Source organism: Pleurodeles waltl, chromosome 10, assembly GCF_031143425.1.
Source record: "Pleurodeles waltl isolate 20211129_DDA chromosome 10, aPleWal1.hap1.20221129, whole genome shotgun sequence".
Taxonomy (NCBI): domain Eukaryota; kingdom Metazoa; phylum Chordata; class Amphibia; order Caudata; family Salamandridae; genus Pleurodeles; species Pleurodeles waltl.
Genome location: NC_090449.1, coordinates 577,196,831 through 577,219,289, shown reverse-complemented (window position 1 = coordinate 577,219,289; position 22,459 = coordinate 577,196,831). Strand labels below are relative to the sequence as shown.

Sequence of the window (22,459 nt, the reverse complement as noted above, 5' to 3'; positions counted from 1 at the left end):
CTTCTATCTCTAGAAGCTGTGAATGGTGTTTTGATAAATTTTGTGATTTTGGTGGTATGTCTGGAGGGAATTGCAGGAATTCTATGCAATAACCATGTTGGATAATTGCTAGGACCCATGTGTCTGTAGTTATTTCCTCCCATGCTTCGTAATATTGACCTATCCTTCCCCCCACTGGTGTTGTGTGGGGGGGGTGAGTGACGTGTGAGTCACTGCTTGTTGGTAGTGGTTTTGGGGCTTTGAAATCTTCCTCTATTCCTAGGGAATTGCCCTCCTCTATACTGGCCCCGAAAGCCTCCCCTGTACTGTCCCTGGTAGGTGGACGGTGCGGACTGTGAGGTACTAGCTTGTGTGGCCTGACCCCGAAACCCTCCTCTAAAAGGTGTTTTGCGGAAGGTGGTATAAGATCCTCTGCTCTGCGGGGAGTAGAGTGCGCCCATGGCCTTGGCAGTGTCAGTGTCCTTTTTGAGCTTTTCTATGGCTGTGTCGACCTCCGGACCGAACAGAAGTTTTTCGTTTACTGGCATGTTAAGTACTGCCTGCTGAATTTTTGGCTTGAATCCAGACGTTCTGAGCCATGCGTGCCTACGGATGGTAACCGACGTATTAATGGTCCTTGCGGCTGTGTCTGCTGCATCCATAGAGGAGCGTATTTGATTGTTGGAAATGTTTTGACCCTCCTCAACAACCTGTTTTGCTCTTTTTTGTAGATCTTTTGGGAGATGTTCAATGAGATGCTGCATCTCATCCCAGTGGGCTCTGTCGTATCGCGCTAGCAGCGCTTGTGAGTTTGCGATGCGCCACTGGTTTGCTGCTTGGACAGCGACCCTCTTCCCGGCTGCATCGAACTTTCTGCTTTCTTTATCTGGGGGAGGTGCATCCCCAGAAGTGTGTGAATTTGCCCGTTTTCTGGCAGCCCCTACCACCACAGAATCTGGTGGCAGCTGAGAGGTGTGAATACAGGGTCCGTAGGAGGCGCCTTATACTTTTTGTCCACTCTAGGCGTTACTGCCCTACTTTTAACTGGCTCCTTGAAGATCTCCTTTGCATGGCGTAGCATGCCTGGGAGCATAGGCAGGCTTTGGTAGGAGCTGTGGGTGGAGGAGAGGGTGTTAAATAAAAAGTCATCCTCTACTTGTTCAGAGTGTAGTTCCACATTATGGAACTGTGCTGCTCTAGCCACCACTTGTGAATAGGCTGTGCTGTCCTCAGGTGGTGATGGCCTAGTTGGGTATGTGTCTGGGCTGTTATCAGACACTGGTGCATCGTACAAGTCCCACGCGTCTTGATCTTGGTCATCGTGGCTCATGGCGGTGTGAGCTGGCGAATGTGAAGGGGTGTAAGTTGGCGAAGCCGGAGTTACAGGTGGAGGCGAGGGAGGAGGTGTTACCTTCTTTGCTGTTTGTTGCTGAGGAGCCTCTAGTGCTATAAACTGAAGTGTTCTCTTTCTTTTGACAGGTGGAAGGGTACTGATCTTCCCTGTCCCCTGCTGAATAAAGATACGCTTTTGCGTGTGATCCACTTCAGTGGATTGCAGTTCCTGTTCGAATCTGTGTTTTTTCATTTGTGAAGACATAGAATGTTCTTCAGTATAGGAGCCTGAAACTGGGTCTGTTGGTGCTTTTTTCGGCTCCGAAAACCCTGTTGTTTGTCTTTTCGGCTCCGAGGTAACCTTCCTCTTCTTTTGTGCCGAAAAATCTTGGCCTCTATGGTCTTCGGCGCCACTGTCTCGGCGTCGATCCGTGTCGACACCGAACTCTCGGTGTCGATGCTTCTCTTTAGCACTCTCTCGGTCCCGAGGAGGCTGCGTGCCGGTGTCTCGACCGGAGTCGGACGATCGCGACACTGAATGGGCCTTTTTCAGTGCCGATTGTTGGTCACCGGGAATTTGGGTTGAGCCATGGCCGGTTGGCAGTGGCGTCACCTGGGCCTTTTTGCCTTTTTTAAGTTCTGATCTCGACGTCTTACTCACAGTTTTTGTATTGTCGAGTTCGTCGGAGTCTGAATCCTGGATGGAAAAGGATTCCTCCTGTTCCTCTTCTGTCTCGAACTGTCGATGCTCCTTTGGCGTGGACGCCATCTGCAGTCTTCTCGCTCAACGGTCGCGCAGAGTTTTTCGGGACCGGAACGCCCGACAGGCCTCACAGGATTCTTCGCTGTGCTCGGGTGACAGGCACAGGTTACAGACCGAGTGTTGGTCCGTATAAGGATATTTGTTGTGGCATTCAGGGCAGAATCGAAACGGGGTCCGTTCCATCGGCGTTGTTCTCCACGCGGTCGGGCCGACTAGGCCCCAACGGTGTGCCGAAATCTACCCCGAAGGGCACCGAAGCGCTTCGATGTTCAATGCGTCGTCGTATGTGTTTATCTCGAACCGGATCGCAACGATACGTCGAAAATCTTCAGTTTTCAGCTATCTTTCCGTTCCGAAACTCGGAGCGACAGGAACACGTCCGAACCCGATGGCGGAAAGAAAACAATCGAAGATGGAGTCGACGCCCATGCGCAATGAGCACAGAAGGAGGAGTCACTCGGTCCCGTGACTCGAAAACACTTCTTCGAAGAAAAACAACTTGTAACACTCCGACCCAACACCAGATGGCGAGCTGTGCAGAACATGTGTATCTACAGCGACAGATGCCATCGAACTTGGTATTTCTCTATCTGCCTCCATGTAAAAGGAAACTGTAAGCTTCTTGGAAGGTGTACCTAAAATAACGTCCTGCATTAGTAGCCTACATACATAACGCAATTACCATGCCTCCCACGGGCTGTATTGTGAGATGAACTGGCAGATTACCAGTATACAGAAAAGAGCTCCACCTTTTCATGTATACCTACGTACAAGGTATGTACGTGCAATGGGACATATAGTCCTATGTCTTACAGCTATATAAAGCATGGGTAATTTCCCTGCACTCGATAAAACCTATAATATGTGTACACTGAAATAGAATCCTAAGCAGGAAGAACATTAAAAAATGATGTCCTGGTTGAGTTTTACCTGATAGGAATACCAGCTTCAGTGGCTTCCTCCGCCTTCCGGAAAGTAACTGGACTGAAAGGTACCGTGCTCAACTTCTTTCGCGGTACCGCCCCTACGATGCTGGCTTCTTCATCTGGCAATAACAATACTGCATTTTAGATTAAGTACAAACATTTCTGCTAAATAGCACAGGACCTGTTGTTTCAAAAATAAGAAAACTTGAACACAAGTGCAATCTATGAAATATACCAACTGATTTAATTTTTGGTTGCAGGGAATAATGGCCGACCAAATATGCATTTAAGATACAAATATTTTAATATCCATGTTGTAAACTACTGAATAGTATCAACATCAGTTTCAACACACAATGCAGTACTACTACATTACCCCCACAATACGTGCATACTGTGTTACATGCTGAACTTTAAAAAAGCCATTAAATATAAGCATGAGAGGCAAGACGTAGTTTTCTAGCGTGTCTAGTCAGTGTGAGCAAGGCACATTTTAACGATTTACTATAAAAAAAATCAGTAACATTATTTAATTGTGGCTTGCAGAACATTGACCACAATGGTCCCAAGCAAACCAGTAACTGCAAAAATTTGAATTAAATATTTCGCCAGTCCGACAGAGAAGACAGACACAAAGGGCCTGATTTAAAGTTTGGTGGATGAGTTACTCTGTCATAAATGTGTCAGATACCCATTGTGCTATATTAAAAGTGCTCAATATACCTATGGCACTTTTAGTAGAGTATGCCACATTTTTGAGAAGTAAGACAGCCGTCAAACTCTAAAACATGCCAGAGCAGCATAAAAGGGCACAAAATAAAATAAAAATACTTTACATAGGTAAAATTTTGATACTCACACCTTAGAGTTATCTCTGAGGAGCAACTGTGCCAATACAGTCAATGGAAAGGAGTAAAACATGCTAATCACTCTTCCTCTTTCCCCCAGCTATCATTTATAGGCCCCCTCGTATAATTTATAGACACCTCCCAATATACAAGTATCCAAAAGAAAGAGCAGTAGGGATAAGATGGTCGCCCTAAGATATTGCAGAAATGGCATACATTGTCAAAGTCGCTCTGAATACCAAAGAAACAAATATAAGAAATACAAATTTCTAGAGTTAAGTAAGTGTGTGATTGAAAGATGAATATCGAAGGATAAGTAGGAAGGTGAATAAAGGCGAAATCAACCATGCCTTCTTGTCCTGGCCCCCTTAACTGGATAATGGTTGAAGCATAGATACTCATCACCACAAGTTTAAATTAGTATTTGTGTTACAACCGAAGTGATGGTCACTTTTTATGTCATAGGGCATTTTAGGGTATACTAGGGGGAACTGTCTGCATTGGGTGACCTGGGGGGTCTCACCATAAAGATTAGTCATCTCTTGACGTATCATATTTCCTTTATAATCCACATGCTCCCTTACTCTCACACATACTGTTAGACAGCTTCCCGAAATTTGGGATATGATATTATCTTTGATGGTAAATTAATGTGCATATAGGGCCAGATGTATCAAACTATTTTGCATTCGCAAACTGTGCGAAATCACAAAATTCTACCATTTGCGAACGCAAAATAGCCTTTTACGATTTATAAAAGGCATTCACAGTGCAATTTTAAGGAATAGCTAAAATAGCGATTCCCTAAAATTGCCACTCAATTTTGTGAATCGCAAACTGTGATTCCCACAATACTAAATCGCAAATAGGGAATTCCTATTTGCAATTCCCTATGAACATTTATCAAGGATTTCCTAAATGCAAACTGGGCATTTAGGAAATTCAATTACCACCAACTCGAAGTTGGTGGTAACCATGTGTAATTTTTAAAAATGCATTAGAAATGCATTTTTAAAAGTTCCATGTAGCGTACACATGTGTACACTTCACATGTGCACAATTACATTTTGGGGTGCCTTAAGGGGGGCCTTAAACCCTCAGCACCCTTGGTTTTGCATTTCCTAATTTGTAATTCCCTAATACTGAATTGCAAATTAGGAAATGCAAAAACATTTGCACCTAAGGGCCTGAAGTCTCATAGGAGAGAATGGAGTTGCATTTCTTAATAGTGATTCCCCAATAGTGATTGCTAGTCTGTGGGAATCGCTATTAGGGAATCGCTATTTTCTTACATACCATTCTGCATTTCTTGAATAGCAATTTGTTAAAATTCACTGTTTAAGAAATGCAAAACGAACGAGTTACTTACCTTCGGTAACGACTTTTCTGGTGGATACATTAGCTACCTGTGGATTCCTCACCTCATGAATACTCCCATGGCGCCAGCATTCGACAGAAATCTTCTTACTAGTCTCTGCACGTCAACGAGGACGTCACTGTCTCGCACGCGACGCCGTCTGACGTCATACAGGCAATAAGAGGTCCTCGACGACGTGCAGACGTCAGTACCAATCATTTTTTACGTGCATGAGAACAACCAGGCAATGCAATGAAAGAGCAAGGCAACATCCATTATATTGTAAAATACACCACATTGTATGAATAACTGTAAATCTTTTTATGTACATATATATATATATATATAAAACTCTCTCTTTTAAAATATATACACACACCAAGTATATACATAAAGATATATACACATATACATATATATATACAAATATATTATATATACATCTATTGCACCCTCAAAGACCAAGAGGAGCGCACTCAAGGATTACTTGGCAAGACCATAAAGGCAACGGGGAGGCGGGTGGGACCGTGAGGAATCCACAGGTAGCTAATGTATCCACCAGAAAAGTCGTTACCGAAGGTAAGTAACTCGTTCTTCTGATGGATACAACTACCTGTGGATTCCTCACCTCATGAATAGAGTCCCAAAGCAGTACCACGCCCGGCGGTGGGTGCCTAAATGGTCAAACCAAGAAATCCTGCAGCACTGACCGTGCAAAATGGCCGTCCCTTCTAACCTCAGAATCTAAACAGTAATGTTTTGCAAAAGTGTGAAGGGACGACCAAGTTGCGGCCTTGCAGATGTCGACCACAGGAACACCTCTGGCTAAGGCCGAAGTGGCCGACTTAGCTCTGGTGGAATGAGCTCTAATGCCCTCAGGAGGATCCTTCTTTGCCAAAGAGTAACATATTTTAATGCAAAGAACAACCCACCTGGATAGTGTTCTCTTGTGGACTGCCTTTCCTCTCCTCTTGCCCACGTATCCAATAAACAGCTGATCCTCCAGCCTGAAATCCCTTGTTCTATCGATAAAGAAGCTCAACGCTCTCTTTGGGTCCAGACGGTGCAGTCTTTCTTCCTCTTTGGAAGGATGAGGCGGAGGATAGAACGTGGACAAAGTAATTGCCTGAGCCAAATGGAAGGGTGAAACAACCTTCGGGAGGAAAGCAGCCTTGGTCCTCAACACCACCTTATCCCCATAAAAAGTTGTATAAGGGGGTTTTACTGATAAGGCCTGCAACTCACTCACTCTCCTTGCTGATGTTATAGCTATCAGGAAGACTGTTTTTAAAACCAAATACCTCAAGGGGCAAGAATGCATAGGTTCAAAAGGGGACCCCATAAGGAAAGTCAGGACTAAGGACAAATCCCATTGCGGCATAACGAATGGCTTTGGAGGATATTGATTTAGAAGACCTTTCAAGAATCTGATAACAATAGGGGATTTAAATAAAGATGGTTGGTCTGGAAGACATATGAAGGCTGACAAGGCCGATAAATAACCTTTAATGGTAGCCACTGCACAACCTTTCTGCGCCAGAGATAGAGCAAAAGACAAAACGTCCGATAGATGAGCATGTAAGGGATCAATCTGCCTCTCTCCACACCACGCAACAAATTTAGACCACCTATTAGCGTAGATAGATTTAGTGGAGTGTCGCCTGGCCGCTAATATAACATCCACTACCTCAGGCGGGAGAGAGAAGGAACTCAGGTTGCCCCGTTCAATCTCCAGGCATGTAGGTGCAGACTCTGGAGGTTGGGGTGTAGAACCTGCCCCTGCGACTGTGAGAGGAGGTCTGCCCTGAAAGGGAGATGGAGCGGCGGGCACGTTGAGAGTTGGAGAAGGTCGGAGTACCACACCCTCCTTGGCCAATCCGGAGCTATTAAGATTACTAGAGCCCGGTCTTGGCGAATCTTCCTCAATACTCGAGGAATCAAGGGTATGGGAGGAAACGCGTAAAGCAACTGGCCGCACCAGGTCATTTGAAACGCGTCCCCCAACGCTTCCTGCATCGGATACTGAAGGCTGCAGAACAACGGACAATGCGCGTTCTCTCGAGTGGCGAACATATCTACCCGAGGAAACCCCCACTTCTGGAAGATTAAACGGACTTGATCTGGATGGAGACGCCACTCGTGGTCTGCCGAGAAGTGGCGACTGAGACTGTCCGCACGCACGTTCAAAACTCCGGCCAGATGGTTTGCTATCAAGCAAATCCGATGGTCCTTTGCCCAGGACCATAGTCGAAGAGCTTCTCTGCAGAGAAGGTACGACCCCACTCCTCCCTGCTTGTTTATGTACCACATCGTGGTAGTATTGTCCGTTAGGACCTGTACCGACTGACCACGAAGGGAAGGGAGGAAGGCCTTGAGAGCCAGACGTACAGCCCGTAACTCTAACAGATTGATGTGAAAAATCTGTTCCTCTGGAGACCAAAGACCTTTGATCTCCAGATCCCCCAGATGAGCTCCCCACCCTAGAGTGGAAGCATCCGTTATGACTGTGGCCACTGGTGGCGACTGCTGGAACGGCTTTCCTTGTGAAAGATTGTTGCTTGCAATCCACCACTTCAAATCCACAGCAGCATCTCTGGAGATCTTGACAGTACCCTCGAGATCCCCTCTGTGTTGAGACCACTGCCTTCGGAGGCACCACTGAAGAGCCCTCATGTGCCAGCGAGCATGCGTGACCAACAGAATGCAGGAGGCAAAAAGACCGAGCAGACGAAGGACCTTGAGGACTGGAACTACCGCTCCATTTCGAAACATTGGAACCAAATCCTGAATATCTTGAATCCGCTGAGGCGGAGGAAAGGCCCGACCCAATGTTGTATCCAGTACTGCCCCTATGAACAGGAGGCGCTGAGAGGGCTCTAGGTGAGATTTGGGCTCGTTCACCGAAAAGCCCAGGTCGAACAACAACTGGGTTGTTGACTGCAGATGACGCAACACAAGCTCCGGGGACTTGGCTTTGATCAACCAATCGTCCAAGTAAGGGAATACTGCTATCCCCTTCCTTCTGAGCTCTGCCGCAACCACCGACATCACCTTCGTGAAGACTCGAGGTGCTGAAGTAAGACCAAACGGAAGGACCGCAAACTGGTAGTGTTGCGATCCCACCACAAACCGGAGATACTTCCTGTGTGACTTGAGTATCGGGATATGAAAGTAAGCATCCTGCAAGTCGACAGACACCATCCAGTCTTCCATATTCAACGCCAAAAGCACCTGTGCTAGGGTCAGCATCTTGAACTTTTCCTGCTTGAGGAACCAATTCAAGATCCTCAGGTCCAGAATTGGTCTCAAACGACCATCCTTCTTGGGAATCAGGAAATACCTTGAGTAAAGTCCTTGACCCCTTTCCTGCTCCGGGACCAACTCCACCGCGCCCTTTAAAAGGAGGACTTCTACCTCCTGTTCTAGCAACAGGAGGTGTTCTTGTGAACAATACGAAGGGCGGGGCGGGATGAGGGGCGGAAACTCCCGAAAGGGAAGGGTGTAGCCTTTTCCCACAACACTGAGAACCCAAGTGTCCGACGTAACAGTCTCCCATTTGGTGAGAAAATGCTGTAATCTTCCCCCTACAGGAGAGGAGTGAGTGGGAAATGGTGGAAGCCTAAGGCTGCTTCCCCTGCTGCACCCCGCCAGAGGATGAGGAAGAGGCAGAGTGCTGCTGAGAAGCTCCCCTGGTGCGGACCCTACCCCTCCCCCTAAAAGATCTATAGGGATGGGAAGAGGCAGGTTGCTGATATCTTCCCCGAAAGGAAGAGGAGGAAGAGCCACGCCCAAATCCACGAAACCTCCTGAAGAATCTGGAAGAGGCCGTGGAAGAAGGAGCTTGGAGTCCCAACGACTTAGCCGTGGCCCTGCTCTCCTTAAACCGTTCCAAGGCCGAATCAGCCTTAGCCCCAAACAGTTTGTCCCCATCAAACGGGAGATCCAACAATGTGGACTGTACATCTGCCGAAAAGCCCGAGTTACGGAGCCAGGCCTGTCTCCTTTCCACCACAGTTGTGCCCATTGCTCTGGCTACCGAGTCGGTGGTATCCAGTCCCGTCTGGATAATTTGGGTCGCAGCAGCCTGGGCATCAGAGACAAGATCCAAAAGACCCTGGGGAAGCTCTGTAAACGAAGAGGAGATGTCATCCATCAGAGCATGAATATACCTCCCCAGGATACAGGTTGCATTGGTGGCTTTTAATGCCAGACTGCAGGACGAAAAAATCTTCTTCGACTGCGCCTCCAGCTTTTTTGAATCTCTGTCCCCAGGCACCGTCGGAAAAGAACCAGGCGCTGACTTGGACGAACAGGAGGCCTGCACAACCAAGCTCTCCGGCGTAGGGTGCCTAGATAGGAAACCAGGATCAGTTGGAGCCGTCCGATACCTCCTGGCCACGGCTCTGTGAACTGCTGGGGAAGATGCCGGCTTCTTCCACACCTCTAAAACCGGATCCAGCAGAGCGTCATTAAAAGGTAATAGAGGCTCCGCCGCGGCTGAGGCCGGATGCAACACCTCTGTCAAAAGGTTTTGTTTCGCCTCCACCACCGGCAAAGGCAGGTCCAAAAAACTAGCTGCCTTCCGTACCACTGTATGAAAGGAAGCAGCTTCCTCGGTATATTCCCCTGGGGACGAAAGGTCCCACTCAGGGGAAGTGTCCAGCCCACTGGCCGACTCCAGTCCACGCAGCCCATCACCCGAGTCCTCTAGCTCTCCTTCCTCTAGGGCTCGTTGGTACTCCTGCTCTTCTAGTACCCGGAGAGCACGCCTCCTTGAATGCAGTCGTTGCTCAATCCGCGGAGTCGACAATACCTCCGCCGAAGTCGGAGATCGGCGCCGATCTTCCGAAGCCACCGACGCCGCATCCGGCGCCACAGGTAACTTCGGCGCCGACTGAAGAGCAGTTGAAACGGATGGACCCACCGGAGTCACAGGCCGAAATCTCGACGTCGACGGGATGGAAATCCCTGGGGCCAATCCCTCCGAAGCCACCGGAGCGGCCACCGGCGCCGACACTGGCGCCGAGCCCACGTTCCCAAACGGGAGAAAGGGCATAAAGGGTGCCGGCCGAAGAGGCGCAGGATCACCCAAAGAAAAGGCCAAAGGCCCAGCCGGAGCACCCCCTGGAGCCATCTGTTGGAAGATGGCATACATCGCATTCAAGAATGCGGAACTATCGGCTCCAGGGGTGGGAAAAGCCGGATACTGGGGTGCCTGACTCGGAGGCGACCCCGACGCCGGCCTCGGCGTCTGCGCCGGAGAAAACACTTGAGGCTCCAATACCTCAATCACCGACGCCTGTCCAGGCGAAGTTGGAGACGCCGGAGAGGGCAACGGCGTCGAAAGATGCGGCGTCACCGTGGGGCTGACCTCCCATGTCCTTCGGCGCCGATCCGGAGACCTGGAACGAGCCTCCCTTGAATGACGCCGAGATTCTCTACGGCACCGGGAGTCTCGATGACGCCGATGTCTTGGAGAAGACTTTTTCTTGTGATGCTTCTCCTTTGACTTGGCCATAAACAGCTTCGCCTCGCGTTCTTTAAGGGCCTTCGGATTCATGTGCTGACATGAATCACAAGTCGAGACGTCGTGGTCGGAGCTCAAACACCAAAGGCAATCGGAATGAGGATCCGTCACCGACATCTTGCCTCCACACTCACGACAAGGCTTAAATCCAGACTTTCTCTGCGACATTATTTCCACAGAGAAAGAGTACGCAGCAAGATATACACTGTAACCGCAAGAGTAACAGTTGCTCCCTCGAAGATAACCGTTTCGAATGCACGGAAAAAAGGGAACTGACGTCTGCACGTCGTCGAGGACCTCTTATTGCCTGTATGACGTCAGACGGCGTCGCGTGCGAGACAGTGACGTCCTCGTCGACGTGCAGAGACTAGTAAGAAGATTTCCGTCGAATGCTGGCGCCATGGGAGTATTCATGAGGTGAGGAATCCACAGGTAGTTGTATCCATCAGAAAGTACTTTGGTACAGCTGGCCCATAGTGTGTTGCCACATTTGACCAAGGGCTAAATTGGATTATAATGGTGCAAACAAAAATGAAAAATTCACTATAATACAGAAGTGGAATGGAATATTAACATGGCAATTCCATAATTCGGTCCGTTGATACTGGATTTTTTGCTGTATTTTTAGATCTGTTATGCTGATGATCCTCATCTTCACAGAGGCTGTCCTTAATGCCAAATTTGTGGCAGTGTCCCCACCACATAAAAATACTGTAAAACAAAGTCAGGCAAAGAAAACAGAGAAGCTAGGAAGGAGGATGTCCAGCACACTGCTGCCTTACTATGTCCTCCCTTCCCCCATTTTTCTCACTTGGAGGGTGTATAGGCAACTATATGTGTTGTAGACACGCAATTTCAAAGACAAAATGGGCGGCCTAACAATGGCTAGGCAGATGACACTGCACAAATAAATTAGTCCTACTTTAGAATGGGCAGTTTAAGGAAACAAGTGCTTTTGCAGTTATGGCTAGCATCATTCTCATTACGGATTAAAGATGGTGGTCGAATGAAGGATTATTCTAGCTCACAAGTATTGTTTGCCTAGCAATTTCCCCTGATATATTATAAATGAAATCCGTTTACAATGTATTTAGGAGGCAATGTAGACAGTTGTGAATGCAAGTTAACAGAACTTCACATAAAATGTGGTACATTTTAGTTTGATAATCAAAAACCCATGTGAACAATTTTCACTATCATTTAAGGAATTGTATTGCAAAACTACCTAGAGATGAACCAACTGGCGTTTGAGTGTTGGCATCACGGAAGGTTTCAGGTGACCTGGTTCGTGTAGGTGAATAGCCGGGAATTCCAGGCTTCAGAGTATGAAGACCATCACCTGCTCCTTTCTTCTCCTGAGGGAAAGCCAAGCTCGCTGTGGTGGGATCAACCAGCTTTTGCAGTGCTGTCCTGATCTCCTGATCTGCACGTTCAAGTGAAGCCCGGATCGAATCCTCTAGTTCCAGCTGAACAGAGGCATCCCCTGTGGAGGACAAGAAAGACAACTCGTATCTCGTCTGCTGAAAATATATAAACTCAACACACCTCACAATAAAGAATCTATACATTTTATGATATTAACAATGTTGTTAGGGTATCTACATGTCTTTTGAAACTATATAGAAAGCCTGCTGACTGGTTTACATGTAATAGCCAGCCAATCACATTTTTAATGATGCATTACAATACTGTATCAGCACAGTGCATTGAGGTTCTAACTATGTTCATATTCATACAAAGATTACAAACCTAAAGAATATGTTTCTTACCTTTGGTAACTCTTTTTCTGGTTGGTACTCTATCAAACAGCAGATCCCTCATCTTGCCAATACACCTACGCGCCTGACTGGGTCCATGAAGTTTTCTCAGCAATTCCTTTGTGCGTTGGTAGGTGGTGTCATGTGGCTCCTCGTCGGTCCACCCCCACCTTGGAAGTTATGTTGGGACCCCAACATAGCCCCCACCTCTGCAAGCTTACCTCAGTTTCTTTCTTCGCCAGACATGGAGCCTTTGGAAATCAGATTGCAACAGCATGAAGATCTTTAGAGTGCAATCTTATTAGTATAGACTGAAGGCATCCATTCCTCAGAATGGAGAGGAGGGTGGGTTGGTGAGGAACCTGCTACTAGAGAGAGTATCCACCAGAAAGAGTGTTACCAACGGTAAGTAACTTGTTCTTCTGATGGACACTTCTAACCTCAGATTCATTACCTTGTGAACAGATACTAAAGCAGTACCTCCCCAGATGATGGGTGTGCCGAATGGCACAGATCAGGAAATCCTTCAAACAGAACAAGCAAAATTCCCCTCCCGTCGGCCTTGGCAATCCATATAGTAGTGCTTTGTTAACCTGTGGAGCAAAGCCCACGTAGCTGCCTGGCTGATGTCCAAAACTGGCACAACACGCAAAAGAAGAGTAACAGCCTTTGCTCTGGTGGGCTGAGTATGCAGGCCTTCTGGAGGATGTTTCTTGGCCAGTTCATAACAGATCTAGGTACAAAAGACAATTCACCTGGAAATGATTCTTTCCTGAACGTCTATCCTCTTTTTCGCCCCAGGGAAGCCTACAAAAAGCTGATTGCCCATCCTGTGTTCTTTGGAGTGTTGATGAAAAAGCTTAGGACTCTCTTTGGATCTAGGCAATGAAATATTGTTTCCTCATTAGATGGAGAAGGCAGAGTGATGAAAGCTGGTGAGGTAGTAGACTTCCCTCTATGGAAAGGCGAAAAAGCCTTTGGGAGAAATGTTGCTTTTCTGGGAAGAAAGTGGTGTAAATAGGTGATTTAAATTAAGACGACTAATCAGGTAAGCCTAGGACCCTGCTCTGCTGCTGAGACATGAGGTCCTTCCAAGGGGGCAGCTGGATAATCCTATGCGACTCCTACTAAGTTAACAGACTGCGTATTAGGACAATAGAAATTCAGAATGTAGGGGACTAACTCCATCCACATCATCAAGAGCTATTGGCCCACAGTGCTTCACCTGAACTCCTAAACCAACTGGGTGGAAGATGATTATAGCAACCTAATCATGATACTCTGACTCCCCAGGGAAGTTGTGGAAACATATCTCACCCTTTTATTGCATTACTCAATATGCTCAAGATATACAGACTGAGTTTTCAATATATTTATGGAAACAAACATAATATTCTATAAAGCAAATGAGCTGTGATAATTAGGCAGATGAAATAAAGCAAAGTGACCAGAATGATTAACATGGTAAAGACAATGAATAATCCAACCTTGATAAATGTGTTCTAGAAGTTCTAGAGACTCCTACCTAACTAAGACTATACTGAGAGCATATCAGGTGTACCCTTCTGCTTGACCTGATCTAATGGATTAGCCCTAGCACCATACCTGAAGACAGTGTCATGAGTCCACCTGCTGTGTAGATGGCAATCCTCTCAGAAGCTGGTAGATTAGTGCCAGCAGAGCTGCATGTGGAGCATAGCATTCGCCCCAGGATGGTTGTGGCTGGAATGCCGTCTGCCCCTTCAGGGTGAGCACACCATTTATATAATAAATAAATACATACTGTGTTGGAAGCACAGCTCTGATGCAATTATGTGTCTAGATGTTAGAAGCTGTCTCCTGAGTGGGCAATACAAGAACTAGGATATTGTGTACACTGTTCCCAGTTTTGAACAGAAAGTACTGATTATATGTCGTACAAAGGCTAGCTAAACAAGCAACTCATACCACATATTCCTAGAAGAATATCATGTGAGAAATATGTGTAAAATGTCATTGCTAAATGTAGTGCAGCTAAATATAAAATATTAAATGAAGCTAAAATCAAGTGGAATCAACTCATGGCCAAAAGGTTCTCACAACAATAGGAGGACGGATGTTCATAGCTACAAATTCCAGGTACCACCCTTCCTCACCCAGCCGGGAACCAGTAGGATGACTTGAGCCCAGTCTTCCCTGATCTTCTTCAGAACTTTGGTCAGGAAAGGTAGAGACGGGAAACCATACAAATGTCCCAAGTTCCAATCCAATCAAAATACATCTCTGAGTGAGAGTTGCTTTGGGATCCCCAATGCAGAGAAACTTGGACAGTGCATTTATGGCTGAGGTGAAAAGATGAAGCCACGGTTCTCCCCAATGCGGGAACTATCCATATGCCACCTCTGAGGGTAGCCACCATTTGTGATCTGCGAGGAGACATTGGCTGAGGTCGCCTGAGCTGGTGTTTACAGATACTGCAAGGTGCTCTAAGAGAAGGGAGATGCCTTGACGATTCTGCCATTTTAAAAGGCACAAAGCCTCCTGGCACAGGACCCACAACCCCACTCTCTCCTGTTTGTTAGAGTCTCAGTTATTGTTAGTGCTGTCTGAGAATCTGCACCCATTCTCCCTTTATGGACAAGAGGAACGCTTTTAGTGCCAGACAAATCGCCTGCTGCCCCAACACGTTGATTTTGAGAGGGGCTTCTGCTAGATACTAGAGTCCTCTGAACTCCACCTTTCCCAGGTGACGTTCGCAACCCAGCAACAATTCACCCATCACTACTGTGAGCTCTGAGTGGGGTAGGGAGAGAGGTCTGCCACCGGTCCATGTGTGGTCTAGCAGCCACCATTGCAGGTCTTTTGCCTTCTCCTCTGACAACTGGATGTACGCTGACATTTTTCCTCGTTGCCGATCTCACTGAGACTTCAGATCACACTGCAAAACTTGCTTGTGCCACCTGACACCATGCTCAAGCAGCATTCAGGAGTCCAAGAGGCCAAGAGCCTCTGAGCCACTCTCACTGAGGCCCAGGTTGAAGATTGACCCATTGGGATCATAGCCTGAATATTTTGGGCTTGCGTAGCCGGAGGGAAGAATTGGGAAAAGTACTGAGCCCAGAGCTGCTGAAATGGAGGGGAGCCTCTGTGAAAGAGTTGTGTGACTTTGTCCCGGTTATAGAAAATCCCAACAATGTCAACAGGTTAGCCGTCACTTGGAAATAGTTCATGGCCTTCAGCAACAGGTTGTCATGGTATGGGAAGACTGGCATTCCCAACCTCTAAAGAGGTGCAGCGACTACCACCATAACATTTGTGAACATCTGTGGGGTACTGATAAGGTCACAGGGGAGCACTGAGAACTGAAAGTGCTTGTGGCCCTTCTGAAACTGCAGCTGACACTGGTGGGACTGCAGGGCAGGGGTATAGAAATAAGGCGCAGGTAATTAAGTAGATACAGTTCTTGGTATTTCAATTAGTACATTTATGAATTTGACATTTCTATTAAGACCAATGTCAACCTCTTTCACCTGCCTCATGAGATTACAAACATTACAGTGTCCACACCGGAAGTGACCTTCCACAGGGGGAAGACCCAAACATCTGTGAATGCTATTGTCAGTGGATGGTGTTTTCGGACTTGTGTCAGTTTTGTGCTTGTTTAAACGCAAAAGGTGTTTTTTTTCAGTCAGTGCCCCAGTGTTCAGGATGCTCAATCGTCTGTAGATGATCCTCTTGACATTATTGGAGAGTGGGTTGAACGCTGTAACACACAAGTTTGGGCTGTTAGTTTTTAATCTATGGTTTCAGTAATGATGCCCTGTTATTGTTCTTTGCTCTCTTCTTCACTGTATGGATCACATTCTCAGGATAGTGAAGTGTCCATAATATTACTGCTAGATATTATACTTGACCTCATACACCTCAAACCACTTGTTTATGTCCTCCCCCTCTCTGAAGTCAGGTACCAAATCTCTGGGTTGTTTGTCCTCTTTCTCGGCACTGGACATTGTAGTTCTTCTGCCACCACTGAACTCTTCTTGCTGTGTTTTTAAGTCCAGTTCCTTCAGACTTAATTCATAAGCCATCTTCCTTTCTGCCAAAGCCCTCTCAGCCTCTGCTCTTCTCTCCTCTGCAAGGGCTTTGTCGGCCTCAGCTCTTCTCTCCTCTGCAGCCAGCTGAGCTAGCTGCAGCCTCAGGTCCCTCTCAGCATGTCTGTCCCTAAGCTCCTCAGGATACAGGGCATAGGAGGAGGCACTGCTTCCCGCAAATGATCCAGTAGGGGACTCACTCTCTTTGGGTTCCCTCTTCTCCTCTGGAGCCACTGCTAAGTTATTTTTCTCCTCCTCCTCAACAGCCTTCTCAGGGCCATCATCCCTTTGGTCCTTGGCTGCCTGTTCCTCTTTCCAGCTTGCTTCCTCAAAGTCTACAAAGGCATTCAGCAGTTACTGCTTAGTGAATCTCTTTGACACAGTCAGGCCCCTCTCTCTGCAGAGCTCCCTCAGCTCAGCCTTGGTGAGGGATTCAATGGGGACTATATGTGACTTGTATTAGTCTTCTGCGAAGCTGGAATCCATTTCCAGGCTGTACTAAGGTATCAAAGGAACAACACAAAGTTCCAAGTTTATGAAGGAGAGGTAGGATTCAAATTTGAAAAAATACCAAATGGAGAGAAAAAAGGAGCAGAAAAAAGCAACTCGTAATGACCTTTAACTGTGGGTAGGTAGTGAACACTTAGCTATTGTATGTCACTGCACAAAAACAAGTCCTATCCCCGCCGCTGATCACCAATGTTAGAAATGGGGACTTTGATTGGCAGTCAGGTTACCCCCTGTCCAAACAAGGACCCTCACTCTAGTCAGGGTAAGTCACACACAATCCAAATAATCCTGTGCCCACCCTATGGTAGCTTGGCACTGAGCAGTCAGGCTTAACTTAGAAGGCAATGTGTAAAGTATTTGTGCAATAAATCATGCAATAACACAGTATAGCACCACAAAAATACACCACAGAGTATTTAGAAAAATATATAATATTTATCTGATAAGATGCAGGTCAAAACGATTTAAAATGCAATAAGTATATGTTGAGATATCACTGTAAAAGTGATAGACAGTGTCTATAGTATTTTTAAAAGCAATAAATGTCTCTTTGAAGCACAAAGTACCTGATTTGCATTCAAAATCTCTGCAAAGAACCGCAGAGGAGGAGATGCGTGGAAAACAGGGAGGTGTGCATCAGTTTCTCGGGACGCACACAGCAATGCGTCATTTAGTTTTGATGCAGGGACAGCTCTGCGTGGATTTCCGGCACTCGGTCATGGATCCTCTTCGGGTTGCTGGGTTTTCAGACGCCCCAGGGACGATGCAGGGATTTCCGGGGCTGACAGGATGAAGTCACAGGGGCTGCATCGATCCAGTGGGCGTTGCGTGGAAATTTCTACCTCACGGCAGGTGCTGCATCAATTCCTCTCTGGAAGTCAAGCTGCGTCGTTCCGGCTCGGCTGTGCGTCGATCCAGTGGGCCGTGCGTCACATTTCTAGTCGCTACGCTGGCGCTGCTTCGATCTTCTCGTTGTGAAGTCAGGCTGCGTCATTCCGGTTCGGCGTGCAGTGATTTTCTCACCGCGATGCAGGCTGTGGGTCGTTTCTAGCAGGCTGTGCGTCGATTTTAGCCGCACAAGGAGTCCTTCTTGTAGAGATGAAGGGCCAGATGTTGGAAGCCTTTTGCGCCTCGCAAACTGCTAAAAACGTAGTTTGCGAGGCACAAAAGGCTGAACGCGATGCAGCATCACATTTTGCGAGTCTGTACCGACTTGCAAAATGTGATTCCGACTCGCAAATAGGAAGGGGTGTTCCCTTCCTATTTGCGACCGCATCACGATGTAGAGTTGCTTTGTGACCGCGAAAGCGGTCGCAAACCAACTCGCAGTTACCATCCACTTGAAGTGAATGGTAACTCATTCGCAAAAGGGAAGGAGTCCCTATGGAACCCCTTCCCCTTTGTGAATGCTCACAAAAATATTTTTTCAGAGCAGGCAGTGGTCCTATGGACCACTGCCTACTCTGAAAAAACCGAAACAAAAAGGTTTCGGTATTTTTTCTTTTTGCAGCTCGTTTTCCTTTAAGGAAAACGGGCTGCAAAGAGAAAAAAAAACTGCTTTATTTAAAAGCAGTCACGGACAGGGTGGTCTGCTGTCTCCAGCAGGCCACCATCCCTGTGAGTGCCTAGACTTGATATAGGGTCGCAAACTGCGACCCACCTCATAAATATTCATGAGGTGGGTCTTTGCGACCCCATAGCGAGACGCAGAAGGTGTCTGAGACACCTTTCTGCATACCAGTTTGCAAGTTGCAATTTGCGAGTCGGAAGGACTCGCAATTTGCAAGTCGCAAATTGGTTTGTACCTACATCTGGCCCGAAGTCTTTTTGATCCTGAGACTTCAGGGAACAGGAGGCAAGCTCTATCCAAGCCCTTGGAGAGCACTTCTCACCACAGCCAGAGAGCAGCAAGGCAGCAGTCCTTCACAGAAAGCAGTCAGGTGAGTCCTTTGGGCAGCCAGGGTGTTCTTCTTGGAAGGTTGCAGGTTCTGGTTCAGGTTCTCCTCTCCAGGAAGTGTCTTGTCAGGTAGAGTATCTACCTCAGAAGTGTCTAAGTTGGTAGGGGCAGAGGCCCTGTTTAAATACCCAAATGTGCCTTTGAAATGGGGGAGACTTCAAAGAGTGGCTTAGAAGCGCACAAGGTCCCCTTTCAGTTCAATCCTGCCTGCCAGGGTCCCAGTAGGGGGTGTGGCAGTCCTTTGTGTGAGGGCAGGCTACTGTTCTTTGACATGTAAGTGTCAGGCCCTCCACCCTCCCAGCCCAGGAAGACCAATTCAAAATGCAGATGTATGCAAGTGAGGCTGAGTATCCTGTGTTTGGGGTGTGTCTGAGTGAATGCACAAGGGAGCTGTCACCTACCACCAGACATGGATTGGAAGGCACGGAAGGATTTAAGTGTAGAGAAATGCTCACTTTCTAAAAGTAGAATTTCCAAAATAGTATAAGAATAATTATTCAATAACATCAAATACTCATATGACAATGTCTCCACACGTTGCACTAATACATATTCCCAGACAATATACAGTATAAAACAAGAAAACCAAGGCAATGGATCTAAAGGTCAATCCAATAAACCACAGTTAGTGGAACAAAAACCACAATCAATGTTTTCATCCAAGTAGCCAAAGGGGCGTTGATGATGTTTCAACCTTTGAAGCTGACTGGATCCTCATCAGGACATACAAGCTTGGAGCACATACAAAATTATTAATGGCCTCCCGGCAAAAATGATTTTCAAAGAACTAATCTTGAATTATTTGGATGTCATCGCACTGCAAACAGAGTACGGCACACACAGCACTGCCCCACAGAACCGGGGGCTACAGGCTCCACCACACTCAATTCAGCAAAATCGTTGCAGTCAGCCCCTGAGGGTCAATTATTTTCAATACGGTGACCCTGTCCTCCTTTTTCAAATCGAATGGTTGGTGAGCTTTGTGCAGCCAGGTTGCTGTCCAGTGAATCTAGTTCAACTCTGTGGGTCAGCGCTATAAATGCTGTACTCTGTTAGCAGTGCAACCTCAAAAAACTGTTCTCCCTCTTTATGAGATCAGTAACGTTAACCACTCACCAGATTTCATCATTTGATTAAGCAGTTTGGAGTATGGCACAATAAATATCTAGTGCAAATGAAAGACACCTGGAGTGGAAGCCTTATAGATTTGCTGTAGATCTGTGGAGAACTATTGTCCCACATTTCTGCATCTGGAATTTCCATACAAGGGACTTATCGACTTTAAGACCAAGGTAGTCAAATATTTGGACCCTCTGAAAGCGAGTACTAGACATCACAAAGTCTCCCTTAAATAATTTGTGGGGTTTAAAAACCATGTACTTGGTCTTCAAAGTGATGGACCTCTAAGCCTCATCTATCACAAAACTCAGCAAATGTATTCAATACATTTTGTATTCCTATCAGTGTTCATCATATAAAGAAGGGAGAAGATATAGATGTGCCTTCAAGTTGTGGAGAATCGTGGACACGCTCATCCAAAAATTTAATAGCATCCTTACCCGTTAAAGAAAATAAAGTGTGGACTAGGATGCATCCTTGTCTGACCCCCATTCTATTGGTATTCATACAGTAAGCTCACCCTGCCTGCCCCAGCAAACCTGGGCAAAAGTCTGATCATGTAATCATATCAGGATATCCAGTATGCAAGGTGTCCTACGTCTGGAAACGTGGAAAAAGATCCAATTCAGCCCTTATGTCAACAAAGCCTATAAACAAGTCTTGGTTGCCAATTTTTAGGTATTTTCATAATACAAAACAAAATAATTGGCTGTTAGTTTTTCCTTGAAAAACTGCTTGGAATGGAGAGAGTATCTGCGTCTCAATCATCCACCCCAACAACCTTTCTAAAAATGGCTTGCAAAAACCCTTTCGCAAATTGTAAATTAAGCTAATTGGTCTGTTGTTCCCAGGGAGACTTTTGTCACCCTTCTTGTAAGTTAGATTTATTTCAGCACCTCACCACAAATCGGGCAGATAGTCATCTAGAAGGATTCTGTTAGAAAGGACGTTTAAATAAGGGTCCATACTGAGATTTCAGACCAAAAAAGGTCCCCCAGGATCTTTTTGGGACCTGGGGCTATTCCTGCCTGGAGAGACTCACTGGCTTTAATGGTGTCTTTCAAAGACAATAATGGCATGACAGAAACTTCAAGCCAGGAAGCGACACCAAAATTACTATCATTTGATGATCCGATCATCCCCAGAAATCCTGATTATAAATAGGGTATACATAAATACAGAGTTTAATACAAATTGGGGGTTGAATAAAATATTCAATTGAGCTATTGCTGTTACAGTTACTGTGTGCTACTATTTGCCAAAAAGAAACATTATCCCTTCTCTTAAATGCCTCAAGGAGGTCCAACCAGTCCATTCCTGCCTACATGTGGCTGTGATGCGTTTATAAATAGATCCTGCTTCTCTAATGGTTTGTGTGTTATGTAACTTCATAGCATTATTCAAGGACAGTTTCGCCTTCCTGCACTCTCCTGTGAACCTTGGAGTTTAAAACCACGGGTTTAGTTGGCTTGGCTTTCTTGGTACGGAGAGTTTTCAGGGTTCCGAATAGCGTATGTAGTTCAGTGATAGGAACATCTTGTGGATGGTGGAAATATCATAATTTACGACTAAATTGTCATTTAAGTGATTTTCAGTGCAAGAGTCAGAAAATTCTGGGATGTTAGCACAATCATGGAAAATGCCTCTGTCGATTATTAAACGGAGTGTGTGTTATGATTGCTATCTGTTCTTGAAAAAACATTGATGTGTGGCTAAAATGTGCCCAGAGTATTTTGTGCAAGTCAGTTCCCTGGTTGTTTCACACTGGTAGGAACCGTTATACTGACTGAACTGCACGATGGTGGGGGACAAAAGTATCTGAAGTTAGTGTGTCTCTGAGCGTTGGTGTTTGAGAGTTGCTTGATGTAGCAGGGAGAATTGTGTGCGCCAGTGGGATGGTGAGCTAGCTACTCAACTTCAAAAACTGTGAGACTAGAATTGTGGATTTTTACCATACTTTCCACTTTGCTCCTTTCCTTAGGTTCGGAATCCAGTCTGTTGTTAATTGTAATTAGGGCTCCCTGTTTACATTTTTTACTGATTTTTACATATAAATACAGACAGAAAACATTAGGTATTTATTTTTAAAAGCAGAAAAATACAGATAATTTGGCTTCTTTTGAGTGACTCTCCATGCTGAAATGAATGAATGTCAGACAAATAGCTGTACATATAGTCAGCATGGGGAGTTATAAAACTCGATGAGATTTGCTTAAATTACTGCATATTGCAACATGTACTTGTTCTATTATTCTAATTGTTTAATGTGGTGTTATTATTTTATAATTTTTGGGGGTGTAATGTGCTAAATCCT

General features: G+C 46.1%; 1 protein-coding gene across 1 annotated transcript in view; it reads right to left on the bottom strand.

The window, feature by feature from the left end:
* OBSCN (obscurin, cytoskeletal calmodulin and titin-interacting RhoGEF) overlaps positions 1-22,459 on the bottom strand; it is a 1,961,032-nt gene that overhangs the window by 730,481 nt on the left and 1,208,092 nt on the right. The window contains exons 100-101 of the mRNA XM_069211034.1: positions 11,958-12,186; positions 3,005-3,119 (exon numbers count right to left, since the gene is read on the bottom strand). Coding sequence (XP_069067135.1) covers positions 3,005-3,119; positions 11,958-12,186 — 344 coding nt within the window. The remainder of the gene's footprint in view (positions 1-3,004; positions 3,120-11,957; positions 12,187-22,459) is intronic.